The sequence below is a fragment of the Miscanthus floridulus genome, chromosome 8, assembly GCF_019320115.1.
Source record: "Miscanthus floridulus cultivar M001 chromosome 8, ASM1932011v1, whole genome shotgun sequence".
NCBI classification, from domain to species: Eukaryota; Viridiplantae; Streptophyta; class Magnoliopsida; order Poales; family Poaceae; genus Miscanthus; species Miscanthus floridulus.
This window is the reverse complement of record NC_089587.1, coordinates 70,424,552-70,447,038: the sequence shown is the minus strand read 5'-3', so window position 1 is coordinate 70,447,038 and position 22,487 is coordinate 70,424,552. Positions and strand designations below refer to the sequence as shown.

The 22,487-nt window shown below is 49.6% G+C and overlaps 1 protein-coding gene and 1 long non-coding RNA gene across 5 annotated transcripts; one reads left to right on the top strand and one right to left on the bottom strand.

The window, feature by feature from the left end:
* Positions 1 to 931: 931 nt before the first annotated feature.
* On the top strand, positions 932 to 5,203 carry LOC136472481 (uncharacterized). Of its 4 annotated transcripts, none has more exons than XR_010762363.1 (5): positions 932 to 1,312; positions 2,511 to 2,640; positions 2,740 to 3,083; positions 3,798 to 3,963; positions 4,086 to 5,203. It is a non-coding gene; the product is annotated as an uncharacterized lncRNA (long non-coding RNA). The 4 variants fall into 4 exon arrangements; XR_010762362.1 differs by having other exon boundaries at positions 932 to 2,463; positions 2,561 to 2,640; XR_010762361.1 differs by having other exon boundaries at positions 932 to 2,640; positions 2,740 to 2,836; positions 2,946 to 3,083.
* A 5,383-nt stretch (positions 5,204 to 10,586) lies between these two features.
* On the bottom strand, positions 10,587 to 11,563 carry LOC136472480 (L10-interacting MYB domain-containing protein-like). Its single transcript, XM_066470184.1, has 2 exons — positions 11,255 to 11,563; positions 10,587 to 11,171 (listed from the first exon to the last, which is right to left on the bottom strand). The coding sequence occupies exons 1-2, from the start codon at positions 11,561 to 11,563 to the stop codon at positions 10,587 to 10,589; spliced, it is 894 nt and encodes a 297-aa protein (XP_066326281.1).
* Positions 11,564 to 22,487: the final 10,924 nt, after the last annotated feature.

Genomic DNA, 22,487 nt, shown 5'->3' with positions numbered 1-22,487 from the left:
ATAAGCCGAATATGGCCTAAATATGTAATTTTGTCGAGGAGTCGCACGAGAAGAGGAAAAAGAAAAGAAAGATCGAAGTGTCACAGCTGAAAAAGTTGAAAATTGCAGCCGTAGAAGGAAAATCATACTAGAGGGAAAAACAGTTTTCTTCTCTACAGAAGCAGCTACAGCCTACAGGTTGCGCCCAGCTTTTAGTTTTTTTTTTTTTTTTTTTTTTTGGCAAAAGCAGTTTTCATAAACCCAACCAAATACACCCTTAACTATACTTGCATTCTTGGTTATTTTTTTCAATGGTAAATCGCATGCTCTTAAATAGCAAGGTGTCTATGGTAACTTTAGTCTTAAGATCTTGCTTTCATATCATACGACAGATCAACGAGGATTGTGCGGGTGAACCATTTTTTTAGGATTTTCAGGTCATTTTAGATAGTTCTTGATTTTTTTCTTGTTCGTTACTTACTTTTTTGTTGGCGTTGTGGTCGACATATTTAGGATTAAAAAATAATTTAAAATATTATATGGACAAATGAGCTATCAACAGGTAATTAGAATTTAATTGGTGATGAAAGGAAGAAAAAATGAACCCGGTTTAGCAAAGTTTGTGGAGCATAGAACTTAACCGCTTAATAAACACTTAGAAGAGAAAGAGAAACATCAGATCACGGGTGCCATTCGCAGGTAAGTCTTCAATTTCAATTCAAACAAACAAGGGACCAAATATATAGAAAATAGAAAAATCAAAATGAAGAATGGGAAACCATTTCGTTTAGTCGACGGAAGCTACGAGCGTCATGACGGCCCAATCCGGCCCATGGTCATCTAAGACCAAAGGCCCATTTGTACTCCAGGCTCCCACTTGAAGCCCAACAAGACCCGTGTTTTACGAGAAAGAATCAAGGCCTACTCCCACGGCCCTTTACCCCCAGGAAGCTCTGCGCTTCTTCAGGCACGCGCTCCACCACCTGCCTCCTCCGCCCCTGGCTGATGAGTGATGACACATTTGCCTTCGCGTTCGTGTTCAAGGGTTGCGCAACGTCTGGGGTGGCCTCGAGCCGATGCGCAGCTCCATTCGTGGTCCGCAAGGTGTTCGAGTTCCAGGCCTACGTGCACGCCGCCCTCGTCGACGTGTATGACGTCTCTAAACGCTTGGTGGAAGCACTGAAGGTGTTCGATGGAATGCCGGCGAAGAATGTGGTTTCGTGGAATGTGATGATCACGGGCTTCGTCGGGTGGGTGAGGTTGAGTATGCGAGGCTTCTGTTTGAGCAGATGCCCTGCAGCAATGTTGTCTCATGGACCAGGCCGATTGATAGGTGTGTACGGCTGTACGCGTGCCTGCCTTTATACGGAGCCTGTTGGCTGTTGCTCTTTTCTGCCAGATGATGGCAGGAGGCATTAGCCTAGTGAGATACTGTTTTAGTAGTTATTCCTGCAATATCTGGATGGATCACTGTGGGTGAGATGCCGCTTGGCTATTGTGAGAAGAAGGGTACCGTGTCAGATGTCTTTGTTGAGAATTCGCTCATAGACTCGTATGCTAAGATTGGCTCCGGTGCAGAACTCGCTAAAGGTGTCTGATGAAATGCTACATAGAAAAACCTAGTGCCATGGACACCGATAATTTCTGGTTTTGCAATGCATGGGTTGTCAGTTGAGGCAGTTGAACTGTTTGCAGGGATTAGGCCCAACAGAGTCACCTTCTTGAGCGTCATTGATGCTTGCAGTCATGGGGGGCTGATAGAGCAAGGGTTAGCGTTTTTTTGAAAGCATGATCTTTTAGTACAATATAGATCCAGGGGTCGAGCATTTTGTTTGCATCATAGACATGCTTGGTAGGGCTGGACGGTTGTGTGAGGCCAAGAAAACAATAGATGGGTTCCCTATACAGGTTAATGCAGTTGTATGGAGGATGCTGTAGGGTGTTTGCAGTAAGTATGGAGAAGTTGAGATGGGGGAGAGGGCTATAAAGAAGATACTGGACTTAGAAAGAGAATGCGGAGGTGATTTTGCAGTGCTGTCCAATATTGTAGGTTCAGTGATGCTGAACAAGCGCGGAAGTTACTGAATGAGAGGAAAAGTAAAACTAGTAAGGTTCCTAGGATTGCTTTGGTTGGTGAGATTCAGTAGTTGTCAATTGTTCAGTCTGATGAGAGGAAGAAGCTCTCTCAAATTTTCTTGCAACCTTACCACTTTAAGTATCTGCCTGTAGTATACCAACTTCAATAATTCTCCTGATAATTTGCCCTTTTTATCTTCCATGTAAAGAAACAAAATTAAATTTTATTGTTTCTTGGCTGCTAAATAGGTTGTCATAAATGATATGCCTGCAATCCCATATTTGTTAACTCAGCGCTATCATTGTGCCATCTCACTTCGTTTTCTTTTTGTGTCCTCATAATAAGCCTCAAAGGCATGCTGCATTTGGTCACTTGTTTCCACCTCCAAAATGACTGCTTCACCCCAAGTACAGCTGTTTGTTAGACCATTTACCTATCTTACATTTCCTTGCAGGAAGCAGGTGAAGTGAACGTAATGTCTAATTCTTTCTCCTCTTTCACTAGATCGTCTTGTAATGATGGAAGCTGTAAAGAAGCTCCATGCACTTTCTGGCCTGCACATCTGTCAATATGCAATGTCCAAGGTTATCAGATCTTATGCTTTTCAGTAATCAGATTTGGTTTTTACTCATAAAATATTTGAGCAGATATAATTACCAACAACTTTTCTTTACTCTACTCAGAGGCCTTGCTCAGAGTGATGCACCAAAAGGTGCCACAGACAACTTGACATTTCTTTCGCATCTAAAACTTTTGCAAAAACTTATGCTCACAAGGAAGGTGAACAGATGCACATCCATGTTATAAAATTTGGATTTCTTCTGGACATCTTTGTTTCCAATTCGCTGATTCATCTATATGTTGCTTGCGGTGATCTGGTCTGTGCAAGATCTGTCTTTAATGATATGCTAGTTAAGGATGTCGTGTCCTGGAATTCCTTGACTGATGCACAACTGTAGCGGCGACCAAAGAGGGTTGATTGATTGCTGACCTTAACTATTCAAAAGATTTGAGGTCTTCATGATGAGTTAGTATCCCTCTGAATGTATTTATTTTAGTAGCTTGCATCATGTAATGCTTTAGATATTAGAAATTATGTTGCTATACTTTCTGAGTTTTTAGTTATGCTAATTTGTAAATATACATTGCAGTGGATACTATTGTTATTTGTAGGTTTTTTTTGTAGTTAAATTTTTAGGTTGAGGAAAATACAAGGAAAAACAATGTTGCAATTTCTTCAAGAAAAAATAGTTTGGCTATGAATCTATGATGTTTACTGTTAGCTTTTGTCATTGCTATGTTGCACATATGATGGTTAGATGATGTTGCCTGCATGGGTAATCATCATTTTAGTGTGAGCAAACCTTCTACGCACTATGATATATGTTGACGATATAGTAGTTTTTTTTTTTCTCGAACACGCAGGTGACGATTTAGTAGTTCATTCGTTATTTCCTTCTGTGCTTTGGTCTTCGCTAATTCTTTTTTTCTTTCACGTTGAATCCTAGACTAGAAAGGACAGTATGTTTCTCTTGCAGTAGTACATTGCCATTTAGTTGTGGAGATCAATTATCATTCACATTGTGTACAGAAAAACATTTACATGACTAAATTGTGTCCTTGCAGCTGGGATAAAACATGTAGATTGTAGCCACTGAATGACTTCAATGTCGAGCTATATATAGAAATCTTGTTCAATTGCTGAAAATTAACTAGCGCAGTACCTGACTACCTTCTGCAGAATTGGACAGCATATATAAGTTGTGTATGTTTGTTGGGGCTGCTCACTGCTGGGATATGGTATATCTTCAGGGAAGTACACAACTGCACTGTCGTTGGATTGAAGGTGCTTGTGCTCAGCATGGACACTCCATGTTGGCTGCTGCAAAAGTTGACATCAAGAACAGGTCGTTTCTTTGCTGCATTTTTCCTTTCGGAACTTAAAATGAGTCCCATTCATGTGTTTTTGCACGGTTAACTGCTATTGGTTACTGCATTGCAAGTTCTTACGCCATTCATGTTGCTGCAGGTTTTTACTCCCTTCTACTTTGCTTTCGTTTGGTATCTACCTCTTCTATTCTGTAACCTTTTTCTACATTCATCCTATCCCAGGTTTCTAATTTCTCCACCATTCTTCACTGTATGCCTCTGTGCTTTACTATCTTTCTGCTACACAGTAGATGCATTCTCCAATAGTACAAATAATTCATTAGCATAATTATAGAGGTGGGTCAGGATCTGGGACTATACCCAGTGCAGTGTATTTCTGGTACGAATCTTTGGGCTGCTTTGTGCTTTGCTCTCTCATTTATGTTGTCGTTTGAACGAGCAAATGGGATGAGCAGAATCTTTAATCTCTGTATGCCAACACTCTTAGATGTGATACTCTACCAATTTATTCTTTCAAAGAAAATACTCTGCCGATTTGCTATACTACGTTTTGTATTAATTCGCCTCTATACATATAAGACTGCACCCCATATAGAGTGTCACTGCATGGAGACAATTTACAATTTATCTGTAGTGCTACAAAACAGCTGAAGAAATTATGGACTCCTGTTATGAATCTTTGGGGCAGGGGGTGGATGAATCATGGTTGGCCTCCTTGCATTTATACCTTTACTTGAACTAGCAACTGATGCAAGGAATTTTGCTTCACTTTACCTAAATATGGGGTTAATTCTGGTACCTTGCTGTGGGATACACAAGTTTATGTTTCCTTTTGGTGTCCAGATATATATTATAATGCTCCCATGTAGTCCATTGCAATTTAAAACTTCCTAGAAGGTTTGTTCTAAGCGATGGTTCCCACTGTTCAATCATACCCATGTTCTCCCTGTAAGCGTGCAGAGAGAGCTCCCGCTCTGTGCGGGGTCTGGGGAAGGGTGTCAGTGGCAAGCCTTACCCTCGCCTGTGCAATGCGAGGAGACCGCGACTCGAACCCGGGACCTTCCGGTCACAGGCGGTAAGACTGTACCGCTTGCACCAGGCCCGCCCTGTTCTCCCTGTAAGCGTCTTGATATAAAACTGCCCTGTTGTTACTTGTACCCTGTTCTGGCTCTCTAGGTCACCAGGACAAACTGGTGAGTTTCTCTGATACTATGTGCCATGGTGTATCAGTGTATGTGTTTTGTATCATTATGCATAAAAGAGGTGTATGAATTGAGTTGTATCTGCATGACCCATATACTTGGTGATGTAGGGTTTAGATGTTGATATTATCTGAAGATTGTTTTATGATTTTGGTTGATAATATTCAATAGCTTGTGAGAATATTCAGGTAAATGTCCCTTTAAGCTCTAGAGCTAGCTTCTTGTGCTTATTTTTTTTTAAGATGCTACGGGGGACGATTTGTCCCCACCTGATTTGATTACCACAGATCCTAGGAATGGAAGGGCATTAGCCCAGAGGGTTTGGCTTGGCGCCATAGTTACAAATAGAGAGCGAGGTAGGAGAGCAATACATCACAATTACATGAAACTAATGGATCTCCAGAAACTAGACAAGGCGGTGGAGCTTCTAGGTAGCCGGCATTACCACAGAACAGCGGTGGCTTTGCAGGTGGCTACCAATCTTTCTACATTCGGCGTCATTCCTCTGAAGATCACATCATGGCAGGTGCTTCCATAGCTCCCAACAGCACAAGAGAAGAAAGCTCGAGGCCGCTTCCTTGGGCACTTGGTCTGGCATCCTGGTTTCCCAGAGGCTCTGAACTGCATTTGGCTGCCATCCAATCCTTCTCCAGAATGAGCGAGCAAAGGAACAGCCTGACACAATGTGATCTGCGTCTTCATTCTGGCGCTTGCACAGGTCACAGATTGCATCTGACAAGAGCCCTTTCCTTGCCAAATTGGTCTTGCACTGGATCCTGTCTTGAACCAAAAGCCAAGCGAAGAATTTCACACGTGGAGGTGCAAAGTTGCGCCATACAAAATCAAAGGAAGGCAGCTTCTGCTCGCCTCTGATCGATGCCCTATAGATCATCCCGGCAGCAAGCTTTGCCATCGTGCTTGGCAAACACACAGATTCTATCATCAGGGGTGGCTTCGAGCGTCACCTCGTGTAGAAGGTGTCTCAGCTGGTCCAACTCGTCTTCAGCTTGTGGGGATAGCCGTGACTGAAGCATTGATCGCCAGTCACCATTGAGGACTGTATGCACTGAGGCGTCTCCTTTGGTGAAGTGACTGTGTAGCGAGGGGAAAGCATCAGCTTGTGTTGAACTTGTTAACCACCGGTCCAGCCAGAAGGACGTGTCTTCGCCATTGCCCACTCTGACATGAGAAATACTCCTGTAGGCAGGCAGCAGTTCCCTGATCGCTTCCCAGTGTGGGCCGGCTACATCTCCTTGGAGGTCAGCCAGCCGGACACGGCCCTTTGCCCAAGCTGCCCAGGAAGAGTCCCACGGATGGTGAAGCCTGTGAATGAGTTTAATCAGCAGACAAGCATTTTGGGTGTCCAAGCGTTTGATCCCGAGTCCCCCATCTTCCTTTGCCTTGCATACATTCTCCCATGCAACCAGGCATTTTGCCCCAGTGGTCTTGTCTGATCCATTCCGGAGAAAGGCTCTGCGTTTAGCATCCAAGGCCTCGTTGACTCCCACTGGCAGGAAGAGGGCTCCCATGGCATATGACGGCAGACCATCAAGCACTGCGTTGCTTCTTGTGCATTTTGACTGTCAAACCTATTTTTACTCAAGTTCTAGGATAAACTGCTAAAAAATCCTGGGAATGGGCACATTTAGACGCTCAATTAGGTTTTCGATTTTCTTTTTTGTGGTTTTCTTCATATATAGCATGTTGTGGCTTACCCTTGCACATATTGCTGTTTCATTTTCCAAAGGATGGCGTGCTGTTTCAGTTACATTATTCTGCTCTGCAATCTCTCTTTAGTTTGGTGTCTTCCTTTTACCGCAGATAGTGTTTACAGTACACTTTAAGCCCATTTGATTAGATGCAGTGCCTATCAATATAGTGTCATGTCCTATGCTTTTCATTTTGCTCCAGTAAGTGCATTTGTCTGTATATAATGCATTGATGCATGTAGATATGAGGATACGTCTATGCCTACATACCACCTGACCGTCTTCTCACTAGCTGCCTGGGCCAGGAAACAGATTGACAGCCTGTTCGGTTGGCTGGTTCGTATCGTTGCTAGTTCGTGAAGAAGTACTGCTGGCTGGTTTTTGTGAGAGAAAAATACTGTTCCGGCTGGAAATTTACGATCGTTTACGACAAGCCACAGCCAAACGAACAGGCTGAAGATTCGTAGGTCTTTCCTATGGAAGGGGGAAGAAAACACGAACGTGGGACATTACCTCAGAAATTGGCCAACTGTGTCCAAACCTAAGGAGCTTGGTGGTCTCGGGGTGCCTGACCTGGACAAGTTTGGTAGAGCACTACGATTACGTTGGCTGTGGCAGGACTGGGTGGATCCCTCCAAGCCGTGGGCCGGCTCCGAGGTACCTTGCAAAACGACCAACAGATTGTTGTTCAATGCATCAACCATTGTCACAGTCGGAAACGGCATGAAAGCACAATTTTGGCATCATAGTTGGCTGGAGGGAGAGGCTTCCAGGAACCTTGCGTCGCAACTCTTTGAGCTAGTGAGAAGAAAGAATAGATCGGTCCAGCAGGAGCTCCAAAACGACGGCTAGATTCGATCTCTCAGGGGCAAGATCACAACGGCCACACACCTAGAGGAATTCATATCCTTATGGATCAGAATACAAAACATCCTGCTACAGCCGGGAGTTCAAGACTCCATTACTTGGAAGTGGACGCTTGATGGCATATACTCCACCCGCTCGGCATACCACATACAATTCCAAGGATGCTACAAAAGATTTCGGCCAAACCTTATATGGAAAGCACATACTGAGAACAAATGTAAATTCTTCGCATGGATCCTTGTGCAAAACAAAATCCTCACGGCTAACAACTTGCAGTTAAGGAACTGGCCGCACCAAGACCACTGCGTCATGTGCAACAGACCACTGGAATCGGGCCTTCACCTATGCTTGTTGTGCCCTCTAGCCAAAGAGATTTGGAACCTTGTGCTGATCTGGGAACATTTTGATGTGCAACTAATCCAGCCACAGGTCCAGCCAACAGAAATTCGTGCTTGGTGGGAGGAAGCGGCTGCCGCAATCCCAAGGCAGCGACGACGACACTTCAACAAAGTGGTGATTTACACGATGTGGAACATTTGAAAAGAAAGAAATAGAAGGAATTTTCAAAACACTGCCATGGACGCAAGACAGGTGGCCTCCAAAACCAAAAAGACATTGACCTTCGATCACGAGTCTTTAGAAGCATAACTTAGCCCCCCTCTGTTTTCCCTAAGGGGAGAGGAGCCTAAGGGGAGAGGAGTTCGTTCTTCTATACCTAGGTTGTGCCCTTTGAGGTGTTTTAGGCCTTCGGGCTTTCTGTACATAAACCTATATCTTTTCTTAATTGAGAGGCCGAACTCCTACTATGTTTTTTTTTAAGAATAGACCATTATTTCTGCTTCTAGAAATAGGGTTCTGTACTGGCATGTTCCTGCTTCTGGAAAGACCAAACATGACTTTCTGGTTGGCTGTTAAGGCCCTGTTTGGTTGAGTTGTGGATTTTGAAAAAGCTATTGTGAGCTATGGGCTTTGGAAAAGCTGTTGTGAGCTGAGAGTTGTGGGAAAAGCTGAAAGTTGTTTGGTTGGAGGAGCTGTGAAACTGTAGGTTGTATAAGAAATGTCTCTAATGCCCCTAAAGGCCCGAGGGACTATTTATATGCAAATTGCTCGTAAATAACTGTTGCACTCATTTATTCGCATGTAAATAATTATTTTAGAAAGAAAAAATTAATTTATTCTAAGTTTTTTATCATTCAAAGTGATATGGTCCACATAAATAGAACAAAAAAATAAGGGCTCATCCAATTATGTCATCCCTGAACATAACTATCCTCCTCTCGCACTAACCAAAGCATCAGCTATTCTACTACGAATGGTATTCATGGTATCCTCGTTCTCCACATCTTCACTCACATCTCCCTGTGTTTGTGTTGTGCCACTTGTTTCTTGTACCAAGTATTCCTAATCAACATTACATCTCTCAAACTCCTTATCACGCAAGTTGCTCTCACGGATAAAATTATGCAATGCCAAACAAGCAATGATGATATGCTTTTGAGTACGAGTTGAGAAACTTGGTATGCCCTTCAAAATACTGCCACTTCTCCTTCAATACTCCGAAAGCCCGCTCAATGATATTTCAAAGGGATGAATGCAAGAAATTGAACACCTCATACTTCCCTTGGGGTGGTCCAGAACGATTATGAAATTATGGTATATGGTATGTGCTTCCTTTGAAAGGGGCCAGATACCCTATTCGGTTTAGAAAACCAGAGTCCACGAGATAATATTTTTTTACAAAATCAAATCAGTATAAGCAAATAATAATACAAGTACTTTACTGCTATCTTAGTAAGGATATGTGTATACCTTTAGGAGGCACGGGAAATGAAGGAAAATTTGCCAATGCATGATTGAGGATACGTGTGTCATGTGCACAACCGGGCCAACCGGCAACCGCAAAGATAAACCTCATGTCAAAGTCACAAACAGCTAGCACATTCTGAGTTGTATATCCATGACGACATGTGTGATTAACCATATCCTCCGTTGGCACAACTACTGGAACATGTGAACCGTCTATTGCTCCAATAGCGCCTTTGAAGTAAGGCCAGAAGCGTTTATCTTTGATTCTTTCATGTTCTGTAGAAAAACTAGCATCTCTCGGCTTAATATTATCCTTAGCTAACTTGCGCAAACACTTAAGTACCTCGTGAAACTTAGTGTGAATTGTCCACAGTGACCGAGTGAAGCGATTTTCAGCTTGTGAAAATGATTGTGGGCCTCCGACAATCCACAAGAACATTGCCAATGACTTAATTGATGAAACATTGTTAGTGGATGTCAAACCGTAGGTAGATACTAGCAACTCATGTAGTGCTGTGAAGACCTAAGTGCTCATTCGAAACATCTTATAGAAGTACCTTGGACGAGCAAAGCACCTTATCATCCATTGAATTCCAGTTTTCGATGTTTCCCTGTACTCACCTTTGTCAAAATAACGCTCAATGTATTGTGCACCCATTTGACCAATAACAGCAGCATGCTGAGAAAGCTCAGCTAGGAGTACTAGTCCCTTCTGTCCTTTAGCTACACCTTCCAAGTTGTCATCCATCTACAAAGGATATTAAAATTTATTAATTCAATTGATCTAGGATACATCAGTATATGCACAAGGATATAATCTGACACAAAGAAATAATGTGACACATATAATTATCTGACACAAGAAAATAATCTCACGTAAGGATATAATCTGACACAAAGAAATAATCTCACACAAAGAAATAATCTCACAAATAGTCTCAGCGCAAGCAAATAGTCTCAGCACAAGCAAATTGTTTGCTACAGCCATACAACTAATAGTTCTAACAATAAAAATTAAAATTGGTTCACAAGACAACAATAGAAATAAAAATTGGTTCACTGGCGCCTCATCATCTCTTTTTCATGCTCCCTCTCAATCATATCCAGCCTTCCTTTATTTGTTTTTAGATGGCTGAAGACCTCTCTAAAATCAGGCTTCATGATCAACACGGTGGCGGTGTGCATTAGAGCAGTTCCTTCTTCCACCCCACACTCTTCGACCATCATTATAGCCTCTTCAATAGTGGGGACTAAATTAGTTGGAGGAGCTGATGATGCAGATACACTTGAGGAGATCTTGTCTGCTGCATTTTCTATCTTCAAAAATGTGTTTTTGTACATGCAAAAAAATGGACTCTTCACTTCTTTGGCTTCAGTAGCTGTACAAGACCTCTTGTGTTTCTTTTTCCTTGGTTTCTTCAAAGCGGCCAACTTGACATCATCATTCTCTTGTGGTTTTGGTACCTCGGCCACATCCTCATCACTTGCCTCATCAGAGGATATATCTCCAGGACAGGATGCAGTGGCCCCAGTCACATGTACCTTGCCAAAAATTAGATCAAGATCGTCAAGGTACTTCGGTCCTTGTTTTCTGAAACTCACATGGTTGCATTTTAGTCCCTTTTCACGGTTATCGCATCTCTAAAATTGGATGAAAAATTTTAGCAAGGCACACCATATGAAAGTATGAAAAAGAATATCAATAGTGAGAGTTCAGTTCTTACAGCAAGGTGTTCAGTCCACCATTCCCGAGGGCAATCAACAGTTCCCTTTGCTGCGTCCCATCCAAGTCCAGCGGCATAATTCTTGAACTCCATGAACCATCCATATTCCTTTTTTATGTTGTCTAATTTGTTCTTCAACTGTATCTTTGTTCGCAGGTCATCGGTTCTTTCTGCAAACTTAGATACAAGATTTTTCCATCCAGGACTAGTGAAAAGTCCCAGGGGCCTATTCCTTGCTTCTATATCTCCTTTGCATATATCAATCAAATGCTTCAAAAAGAAATCACTCCAGTCTGCCTTGTCGCCCATTCTTGAATCAAACAAAACATTTTTTCAGACTTTCTAATTACCATAATACCATGGCATCATTTTTATCATACACACAACACACTATACTGAATAAATAGCATGCATTGAACCATTTATCAGAGATTGACGTACCTACGTTGCAGATCCGGTCACGGGAGGCGTAGATCGATGGAGCCGGGACCTGTTTGGTTGCTGGAAAGGAGCGGACGGCGCAACTGCAGGGGCTTCGACGTGGAGCCCGACCGGCCGAGATGGGGTGGGGACGGCGACTCCTGGCGGCGGCGACGAGAGGGGCGACGAAGGAGAGGATCGGGGTGAGGACGGAGAGGACCGACGGCACCGGAGCACACCAGGGCAGGCCCGGCGAGGTGCGCCACCGCCTGCCGGGAAACCCTAGCGCAGCCGGCTCGAGCAGATGCGTGTGGAGCAAGTGCTCTCAAGCAGATGCGAGGGGAAAGAACGAAGATGAACGAAACGTTTTCTTATGTAATGGATGGCATTGCGGGTAATTTTAATGAAAGTTACACCCCTGCAGCCAGTGGAAGCAGCTTGACCCTTGCCGTGGAAATTGAACTACATAAAAGCTAGCTTTTGAAGAAGTTGATGGTCGAGGCAAAGGCCTTTGGTTGGCTTTTGGGCTTTTGGGAGTAAAAGCGGAAGCCAAAAGCCAAACCAAACACCCCCACCCCATAATCGAAGACTGTTGTGCTTGCTGTTTTAGCACCCATGATCATCGTATCCTTGACGATCTGCACAGGCACAACGCATGCAGCCAAGTACCACCCGCCGCATCCATTGAAGAGGAGATCCTGCTGCCATGGAGATCCTGTCCTGCTGCCCCTGTAATGGGGGGCACTGTACACGTACCCTCCTTCCCCCAGGCCCCAGCTAAGCATGCACGCATTTGTCCACTGTCTACTGCCGCCGCTACTGTTCATTGGCTGGACCTGCCTCACTCCAGTTATTGCACGGTAAAGCTGGACCAAAGAGTGTGAGATCCTGAACATGGACCATGAAGGTGCAGAGCAGCGTTTAGTGTTCGCCTACTTTTTATCCATGAAACAGTGTTTTTCTCTCACAATATTTCAGCGTAAGCATCGGCATAAGCCAAATTTTAGCATAAGCTAGCACGAGCACGCCGTCAGAATGCAGAATTGACTGGACTGTTAGTACATAGGAGTATGTGATGAAGCTTTTTACCTGCCTTTCCAGCTTTCCATCTCATGAAACAAGAGTATGTCGTATGGGAATGGGAGTCTAATAGTGTATATATAGACCTTTTAGAGGAGAATCTCAAATGCACGGCTCAGCAGCTCTTGTCCTGTGGCTCTTGTCTGCTTGCCTTGCAGACTCCAGAGGCAGTCACTGCAATACTGCAAGCAGAGCCTTGAGCCTTCCCCTGTGCACAGCTAATCCAATCCACGTCTCTTTTTTTCACAGCAAGAAAACCCAAAGAATAGAAAGAGAAGAGGACAAGGCGACACTAAAACTATTGCTCTTCTTTGGATTCTGATATCCCCCCAATTATTGTTTTTGTTTTGTTTCTCATGTAAATCTCAGAACATTGGATCCTATAATTTTCTAACTTTGCTAGTGTGTTTACGAGCTCAAATTTTTAGCATAATCAGTCGGTCGGTGGCTTAGCCATACATTCCTCTTATTTGTTCAGCATGTTGTGTAGACTGAGTTAAAACGATCTGAGTTCTACTCGTCTTGCAAATGCATGTGGACTGGGGCATTGTCTGTGAAACTATTTTTATTTTTAAAATTTTTAAAAAGAATTGTTCACCCTGCTAGCATGCTTATTAACAGTAACATAACATAATCTCAAGTTAGGACTTGAGGCCATATATGGGATCACACTTGAGTGAGCACGTCTACCTAAATATCATTTTTCAGTACCACTAGCACTGTACTCCTTGCTCATGCAAATGACACAAGGACAGATGGGGCAAGGCAAACACATGCATCATTCCAAAGTACAAATGGGCCAATGGAACTACTTTGTAACAATAACAATCATGTAAGGCCCCGTTCGGCTCGCTGAATCTTGGCTGAAACTGGCTGAAAAATACTGTTCCAGCTGAATTGTTTTGAGAGAAAAACATTGTTCCGGCTAAAAAATAAGCCGAACAAGCCGAATATGGGGTAAGCCAAACATGGTCTAAGCGGCAAACTATTGGAAGAGATTTCTAATGTAGGCCAGCATATATATAGGAGTATGTCTTATCCATGTAAACAGTTGGATGGACCTTGAGATTTTTTTCATTCTCACTCAGACAGGATTGGACGCGGCTTGTGATTTAGTAGTTTAACTACAATGTCATATGCTAAGGGTCTCCCTGCCTGTCCCTATCTTTGTAGCTCCAACGCAAGTTAAACGACGACGAAGGGTCAATTCGGACGCCCCAAGGCCGGATCTTGGATCCTTTTAGAGAGGGAGGCCCCTTCAATGATCTATGATCACTACAAGCTATCCCAGCAGGCAGCAGTGTAGGGTAGACCCCCGGTCCGGTTGGAGGGCACAAGATAAGATAATCGTCCTGTTCGCTTGTTGGTTTCAGCCAGCCAAAACCAGTCAGTCAACAGTGTTTTCCTCTCACAATAAACCAGCACCAGCCAGCCCAAACCAGCCCAGAAACCAACCAGCGAACAGGCCGAATGACACGGCCTACTAATGGCTTAGTAAAAAAATACATGTAAAATAGAGTCACAGAAGAGTGTGTGGTTACAGGCATTGATGATACGGTAGCCAGCACACATTGCAGGCAGTACTTCAGCTACTCCCCGTTCTAAATTATAAGTCATTTTAACTTTTTTTACATCTATTTTATTATGCATCTAGATATAGTATTATGTCTAGATACATAGTAAAATGAGTGAACAAAAAAAGTCAAAGCGACTTATAATTTGAAATGGAGGGAGTACTATCTATTCCCCTCCATTGAACAAAGAGTGAAAACCTTGTTTTACGAGGAGTCAAATAATCAAGTTTAACTAAATATATAAAGCAATAAATAAAATAATAATATTTATGATGAATAATAAATATCACTAAATTAACCATAAAATGTATTTTCATAGCAAAATTTCGATAAAGCTAGGTTAAACTTGGAAATGTTCAACTTCTCAGGAAGTGAGATTTTCTTCTTTTTTACAGAGGGAGTAGCTGCTAAATTAACAAGGATTGGACATGTCTGAGATGTTAAATTGTGCTATTGAAACAGATATTTGCCTAGTTTAGCAAATTTGTATAATAGCTACACAGTTTGTGTCGGTGTTTCGGACCGGGGGGTCCTCAACCAACTAGTGAATTTGTTCTGCGTGCTCCCGATTCCGGATGGTGATGCGAAGAGACACAAGGTTTATACTGGTTCAGGCAATCGGCGCCCTACGTCCAGTCTGAGGGATAGAACTTGTATTCCTCGCACCGAAGTGCTCGTAGCAGGGGGTTACAAGCTAAGGGAGAGAGGGAACTTGTCCCAGGTCTCGGCAGGGTGTCGTGGGGTCGTCTGAGACGTTGCTCTCAAGCGGCTAGAGGGTGTGCCTGTGTGTGTGTTATCCGGGCCGTCTCCCCTTTCTAAGTGGCCCAAGTCCTCTCCTTTTATAGTTGAAGGGGGGGACAAGGGCAGTACATGTATTACTATGCGGCGTCGTGCCGACAGGAATGGCATGTCCAAACCCTGTGGCCTGTTCCTGTGACGGCGTGGTCGTCGGAGTGGCCCATCCTTGGAGTACCGGGGCGGCGTGGTCGTCCCATCAGATCCTGTGCGTCGTGGGAGCCCTAGGAATTCCTCGGAGTGGACGTGACGGCGACCATAGGCCGCTGGAGACGGACTATGCACGAGGCCGAAACTTGGTCGGGGCCGAGGCTGGTACTTCGAGGGGGGTCTCGGCAGGCGCGGTCCCCAATGTTGCCAAGGCCCTGATGTACAGTGCCGAGGCTTTGGTGTACAGCGCCGAGGCTTTGGCGTACAGCGCCGAGGCCTCGAACGGGCGGCTGATCGTGGGCACAGTGGTAGGACATAGTGGCCAGTAACCCCCGCCATACCCTGTCCCAGGCGCTGATCGTGGTCACAGTGGTAGGACACAGTGGCCGGTAATCCCCGCCGTGCCCTGCCCCGGCCGGTATGGTGCTGATGCGACTTCGGGTCGCGTCGGTCTTTTTGTGACGTTGGGCCGCTGTCCGGCTGAGATCACGGGGGTGGTTGGAAGCATTAATGGGACGTGATCGGCTGTCGGGAGGGTCGGCCGAGGCGGGGGGCGACGGACCGCGGGTGAGCCGGCCTCAAGCGACACGGAGAATGGGGCCTCGCGCGATACGGAGAACGCGCCTCCTGCCGAGGCCTTCTGTGGGGGGCCTCGGGCGAGGCGGAGATGGCGTTCCCTGCCGAGGCTTCCGTCTCGGGGCTCGACGCGAGGAGGAGGAGGACCCAGTGGGCCTGGTCGCGACGGGGAGGGGCCCGCGACTTACCTTTTTGCTTTTATCATCATTATTTTTTAGATGGAACTTGGGCAACCCATTTGATGTTTTGCTTGGGGTACCCCATTCTGAGGTACCCGACAGTAGCCCCCGAGCCTCGGGGGGGAGTGCGTGCACTCCCCCTGAGGGTTGGCCGAAGCTTGGTTCGTACCTGCCCCGTAGGAATTGGGGTTTGTTTTTTGAGGTTCTGGTGGGTGCGCGCGAGCGCACCCGCTGGGTGTAGCCCCCGAGCCCCTGGGGGAGTGGAGTTACTCCTCCAGGGGCTTTCTTCATTTCCGTGTCTTGAACGAGTAGTTCTTATTGCATTTGCCAAGCCCCCAAGCGCAAGTTCGGGTTGCGGGGGTCTAGGTGAGGCTGCAGGGAGGCCTCTAGCCTCTCCGAGGAGCGAGAGGTTCGTCAGGGGTTCCCCTGACGTTTTATGCGGCCCTCGCGCTTCCTTTTCGCTCGGAAGGAGGGGTGGAACGTGCCTCGCTACCCTCGATGGGCACGAGCGGTGGCACTTCCGGTGAGCTGTTAGCGGGTAGTCCGAGTGGAGGCCCGAGCCCCGTTCGCTGGGGGACGGCTAGTGGTCCAGGGACGCACTCCAAGAGTACCAGGGGGTTTCTCTAGTGGGTGCCGAGGCCGTTTGCGGGCCTCGGTGGCTTGGTGCCTCCCTACGGTGGGATCCCATTCGGATACTTCCCCGCCGGTCTCGGACATGACTTAGGACGCCCCGAGCGGCCGTTCGCTCGGGTCTGGGCCATTCGTAGGCTTGCCCCGATGTCGTCCCTGACTCTGTTGCCCTAGGGCGGCTGTCGAAACCTTTTGGAGGCCCAGCCTTCGAACCCCTAGACCGTAACGGGCTCGGCGCCCTTCTATCGTGTTTGTAGCGAAACCTCTAGCGCGGTTTTGGACTGTTTGCCTTTGTCTTGGGTGTTCTGGCCCTTTCATCTGGTCTCCACGTGTCCTTTTCGTTCAGACGGAGGGTTAGTTTACCGAGCCCATTCTGGTCTCGGCAAGGTTGCAGGAAGAGCCCCTAGCCTCTGCGTGAGAGGGCCGTCGGGAGTTCCCCTGACTTTTTATGCGCCCCTCGCGCGTGAGGGTTTGTTTGCCGAGGCCCCTTTGGGCGCGAGCCCGGGTCGTGAGGTCTCGGCATATTTGCAGGAGGAGCCCCCTAGCCTCTGCATAGGGCGAGAAGGCCGTCAGGGGTTCCCCTGACTTTTTACGCGACCCTCACGCTTCCTTTTCGCTCGAAAGGAGGGGTGGAACGTGCCTCGCTACCCTCGATGGGCACGAGCGGTGGCACTTCCGGTGAGCTGTTATCGGGTAGTCCGAGTGGAGGTCCGAACCCCGTTCGTTAGGGGACGGCTAGCAGTCCAGAGACACACTCTAAGAGTACCAGAGGATTTCTCTAGTGGGTGCCGAGGCTATTCGTTGGGCCTCGGTGGCTCGGTGCCTCCCTACGGTGGGATCCCATTCGGATACTTTCCTGCTGGTCTCGGACACAACTTTGGGCATCCCAGGCATTTCGCTCGCTTGGGCCTCGGCCCCGTATAGGCTTGCCCGCAGTCGCCCCTGACTCTGTTATCCTGGGGCAGCTGTCGAAACCCTTTGGGGTCCAGCTTTCAAACCCCTGGATCGTAACGGGCTCAGAGCCCGATTCCTTCCTATGAAAGGAACAGGCCGCGGGAAATATCCTCCCTATTGGCTCGGCCGCGGGTGGTGCGCCTTTTGAGGCGGTTTCATGGGGAGGCGAAGCGACGCCTGCTGCCGTAGTGGGCGAGCGCGACGTGATGGACGGGACGTAACTGTTCTCGCATTTAATGCGGGAGACGTGGGCGCGTGGGCCGCCGAAATCGGCTCGTGGTTAACCGCGCCGGACGGGGAACACCTTTCTGATTTCATCGCCCGTTTGTTTCGCCTCCTCCCTGCATATATACCCGAAGGGTCTCGCCCCTTCTTATCTTACCTTGCCTGTCACCTCCGTCGAGCCGTCGCCAGAGCAGCGGGTGCCGGGGAGAAGAGGAGAGAAGAGCGAGTCTAGGGAGAAAGCGAGAAAAAAGCGAGAGCGTGGAGGGGGGGAGAAAAACTCACCGCCGCGCCCGATTCCTCCATCGCATTCATGGCCGGCAACGTCGTCGTTGTCGAGGCGGACCCCTGGGATCCGTCAGATGTCACTGAGGAGATGCTCCAGTCGCTTGTCGATGGTGGACTCCTCCGCCCGGTGACAGACCCTAGCAGGCCGGAGTGGATTGCTCCGTTCGGCGAGCTGGAGCCGAGGCCCCGCGACGGCTACATCGTGAGCTTCGTCTCCTTCCACGAGCGCGGCCTCGGCGTTCCGGCGGACCGGTTCATGCGGGCGCTCCCGCGTTACTACGGAGTGGAGCTTCATAATTTTAATCCCAACTCCATCGCTCAGGCGGCTATCTTTGTTGCCGTCTGCGAGGGGTTTTTGGGGATCGCTCCCCATTGGGATTTGTGGCTCCACCTGTTCCGGGCGGGGCATACTACCAAGCCGACGGGCACGTCGGGCCAGAGGAAGGCATCGAGGGCCGGAGGCTGCACTCTCCAAGTGCGTCAGGACCGCCTGCACCTCTACATCCTGGCCCAACTCGCGTCCTCCAACCGCCGGTGGTACACGAGTTGGTTCTACCTCCGCAACGACGATGGGGGACTTCCCCCTTATACTGGGCGGATTGTGGGGAGTTGCCCAGAGAAATGGAAATGGGGCGTCCCGAAGGTCGACCAGCCCAAGCTGGAGCCGCTCCTGGAGGGGCTGGCGAGGCTGCGGAACCATGGCCTCACCGCCGCTGTGGTCGTGGCCGCCTTCCACCACCGGAGGGTGCTGCTGCTGATGGTTCGACGGCGGCGGCTGTTCGAGATGAGGCCGAGTAAGCCCGTCGAAGGCACCCGGATGTCTTCCTCCGCCCTCTCCGATGAGGAGATTCACCGTCGGGTGGGGGAGACGATAGATGTGAAGTTGAGGGGCGGCAACCTGACCACCTCGTGATGCGACCGTCGCGGGGGTTTCTTTCGCTGGTAAGTCGAGTGCCGCTGCAGCCTCTGAGCTTCCTCAATCTCCCTTTATCCCTTGTTTCCTTATGCACGTTTGTGGTTTGTTCAGGGGATGAGGGACGTGCGCTCCTCCCCGCCGCCCGTTCCCGAGGACGCGGGGCAGCGGGCGATTAACCGCGCTCACACCGACGCGCAGAAGAAGCGGAAGGATGCTAAGGCGGCGAAGCGCACGAAGCACATCCTTGCGCGCGAGGCGTTGGATAAACGCCGCCGTCAGCAACGGAAGGAAGGTCTCCCGTTGGAGGAGTCCCCGTCGACGTCGTTGTCGACGGAGGCCTCGGACGGGAATGACAAGGGCGAGGTGGGGCGAGGCCCCCTAGACTACCTTCCAGACGTCGAGGAGGTGGCTCCCGGGGCGTCGGTGAGCAGCCCGGCACCCCCGGGAAGGAGAGAGGAAGCGGACTCGGGGCCGGCGGTGGCCCCCTCTAGGGCCGGGGCCGACACGCCCGAGGCGCGGGCGTTAGGCAAACGCGCCGTCAGCCCGGTAAGCTCGGCGGTCGCGGTGGAGCCGGTGGCGGTGGAGGCGACGCCGCCGGCCCCGCAGAGCATCGAAGGGGCGCCGGGGTCCGCCGAGGACTGACCGGCGCCGGTGGGTACGGATGCGACGCTGCTGCCGCCGCCTCCGCCGTTGCGGAGGAGGTTTGCTGTGGCGAAGCTGGGGCTGCCCCGTTCAAAGTAAGTGTGTTTTTGGCGGGGTTATGGTGTCTTCCATTCGCTTTTTTGGTCTCGTGCTGACCCTGTAGGTTGATTTTCTTTAGTCGAAAGCGGCCTGCGGACGACCTCCCCTTGGCGCCCCTTAAAGCGCTCAAGGCGAGCCCCGGCTCCTCTACCCACTGGGTGACGGAGGCACAAGCCGCCATCTAGCGCGGCGCGACGTCGGCGAGGGTCGACCCACAGGAACCGGCTGCCCAAGGAAGGGTTGCCGAGGCGGCCCCTACTCGGTCGGATGGGGCCATCGTGCCCTTTGTTGCCGAGGCTCCCGGGGCCCCCAGGGCTGAGGCGATGGGGGCCTCGACGCCCATGACCGCCGAGACCGCAGTGTCCGCGGCCGGCGCTTCTGCGTCTGGCGAGGCCATAATGACGGAGGCCAGAGCCCCCGAGACCACCGAGGTCGTGACTGCAGAGGCCGGAGCCCCCGAGGTCACCACGGCCGTCGTGATGGCAGCGAGGCCGTCTGTGCAGGAGGCGGAGATGTCGGCGGCGGAGGCCTCGGCCGTGCCCTTGGCCCAGGGCCCGCCGTTGTTGCGGGAGAGTGCCCGGGAGATGGAGGTCTATCCGATCTCCTCCGACGATACATCCCGGGCACGGGAGGTGGTTGGCGCCAAGGAGACCGACGCCGTGGAGCAGCCGGCGCCGCTCTTAGACGAGGGAAGCTCGGCCCTCGTGCGGGTGCGACCCGAGCCCCGCAGGTGGGATCACCCGCGGGTACTGTGGCGGAGCCGGGACGACCCTGAGGGGGAGCCTTTGTTCGCCCTCGAGGACACGGCCGAGGGCGGGCGCTGGAGTACCTTCGAGCAGTACCGCAAGCTGGCGGAACGGTCGCTACGGACGGCGCTGTCCGTGGTGGCCGATGATCTGCCCGGAGTCGCTCAGGTTCGTGTTTTCCTTTCTCGCGCGACGTTGTTCTTTCCTTGTTTTATCGCAATCGACGACCTCTGCTCTGCCTCCTCAGGAGCTCGAGACCTGGTCCCTCGGGAAGTCGGTCTTCCTCCGGTGGGAGAGGGGTATCTGGGACCAGCTTCAGAGGCAGAGGGGCCTTCTTGCCGATGCTAACGAGCTTCTGTCGGCCCAAAGCGCGGAGGTGGAGGACCTCCGCCTTCGCTGTGCCGATGCGAAGGTCGAGGCGGCCACAGCCCAGACGCTAGAGGAGGAGCTTACCCGCGCCGTCAGCGACCAGGACGCCTTCAGGTCCCGGGCTGAGGAAGCGATGACCTCGGGCAAGGCCCTCGCCGGGCAGCTGGGGGCGGAGGAGAGTGCGCACCGGCTGACCAAAGGCGCTCTGAACGAGGCCCTTGCTGCGGCTGAGGCCTCGCAAATTGAGGCTGTGGTTTTGAGGGGGGCGGTCGAGGGTGAGTTTGGGTCCCCTTGTTTTTTTCTTCCCCTTATGTTCGCTTCCTGACTTCCTTGTATGACACAGAGCTGGGGAGTGAAGCCTCCAGGGTGGCCGAGGCCTCTCGAGTCGAGGCCCAGCAGTTGAAGGAGAAAGCCGAGGTCTGTTAGGCCGAGACCCGACACTGGGAGCTGAAGGCCAAGGGTGAGCTCCGTGGGCCCCCGTTCCTAACTTAGGTTGTTTTTTTTCTCTGGCTCGACCTTATTTCATTTTCCGTGGTGCAGAGTTAGAGGCGGAGATCGTTCGGGTCGCCGAGGCTTCCAGCGCGGTGCAGACGGTGCTCGAGACCGAGATCGGGGAACACGAGGCGCTAAAGCGTGCTGCCCTTTCCACCTGCAAGGCCCTGGAGGTCGAGGGGGTTCAGTCGGGCAGCTCCCTGGGGAGCCACTTGATTGCGCTGAGCAGCCAGATGCGCGAGCGGCTCCGAGGGGCGCTGCACACGGGTGTCAAGCGGGCGATGGCCGTCATCTCCTCTCACTACCTCGGCGTCGACCTCCCGGCCATCAGTGATGGTTACATTCTGCCTAATGATGACGAGGAGGCCCACGCGGTGGTCACGAAGCTGCTGGAGGCGGCGGAAGGTCCTGGCACGGCGCTGGCGACGCTCTTTGAAGATGAGGTGGTTCCTCCCCTACCCTCTGCCGGTGCTGGGAGTCCTGAGCCTTAATCTGGGCCCTAGGGGCTATGTAAAGATGGAATAGGGGTTATTTTTGTATTATAACGTTCGTGGCCGCCGAGGCTTTTATTTCTAACGTATTTGTGTTTCTTAGTTGTTTTTCTCATGTTTCCGAGCCCTTGCCCTCTGTTGCTCCTGATCCGATTTCATTTGCAAGACACCCCTTTGGGGCCTAAGCCGTCCCTTGAGTGAGAGGTAGTGAGGGAGTGCCGTAGCCCGGGGGCGTAGGCCGTCTCGCGACTCAGCCGGCCTCTTGCTTAGGAAACGGACCTTGGTCCGAGGAGTCTCTACAAATGATTCGTCAGAGCCTGCCAGAGACTTGGCGTAGGATTTTTTTTTCGAAAAGCAACTAAAAAATGGTGCGTGGGACCTAGGGGAAGTCCCCCATCTAGCCCCCGAGGGAGGCTTGGTTCTGCTAGGGCAGAGCCGAGTCTCCCTTATTACGTTTATTGTACTGCCGAGACCTACGGTGGGCTCGGGGGGTTTCTCGAAAAGTAAAGACCAACTAAAGAACGCTTTTTAATTGCATTTCGAGAAACGACATATACAATGCTTGGAAATTTAGGGATAAAAGCGACGTAGCTGTTCTATGTTCCAAGCG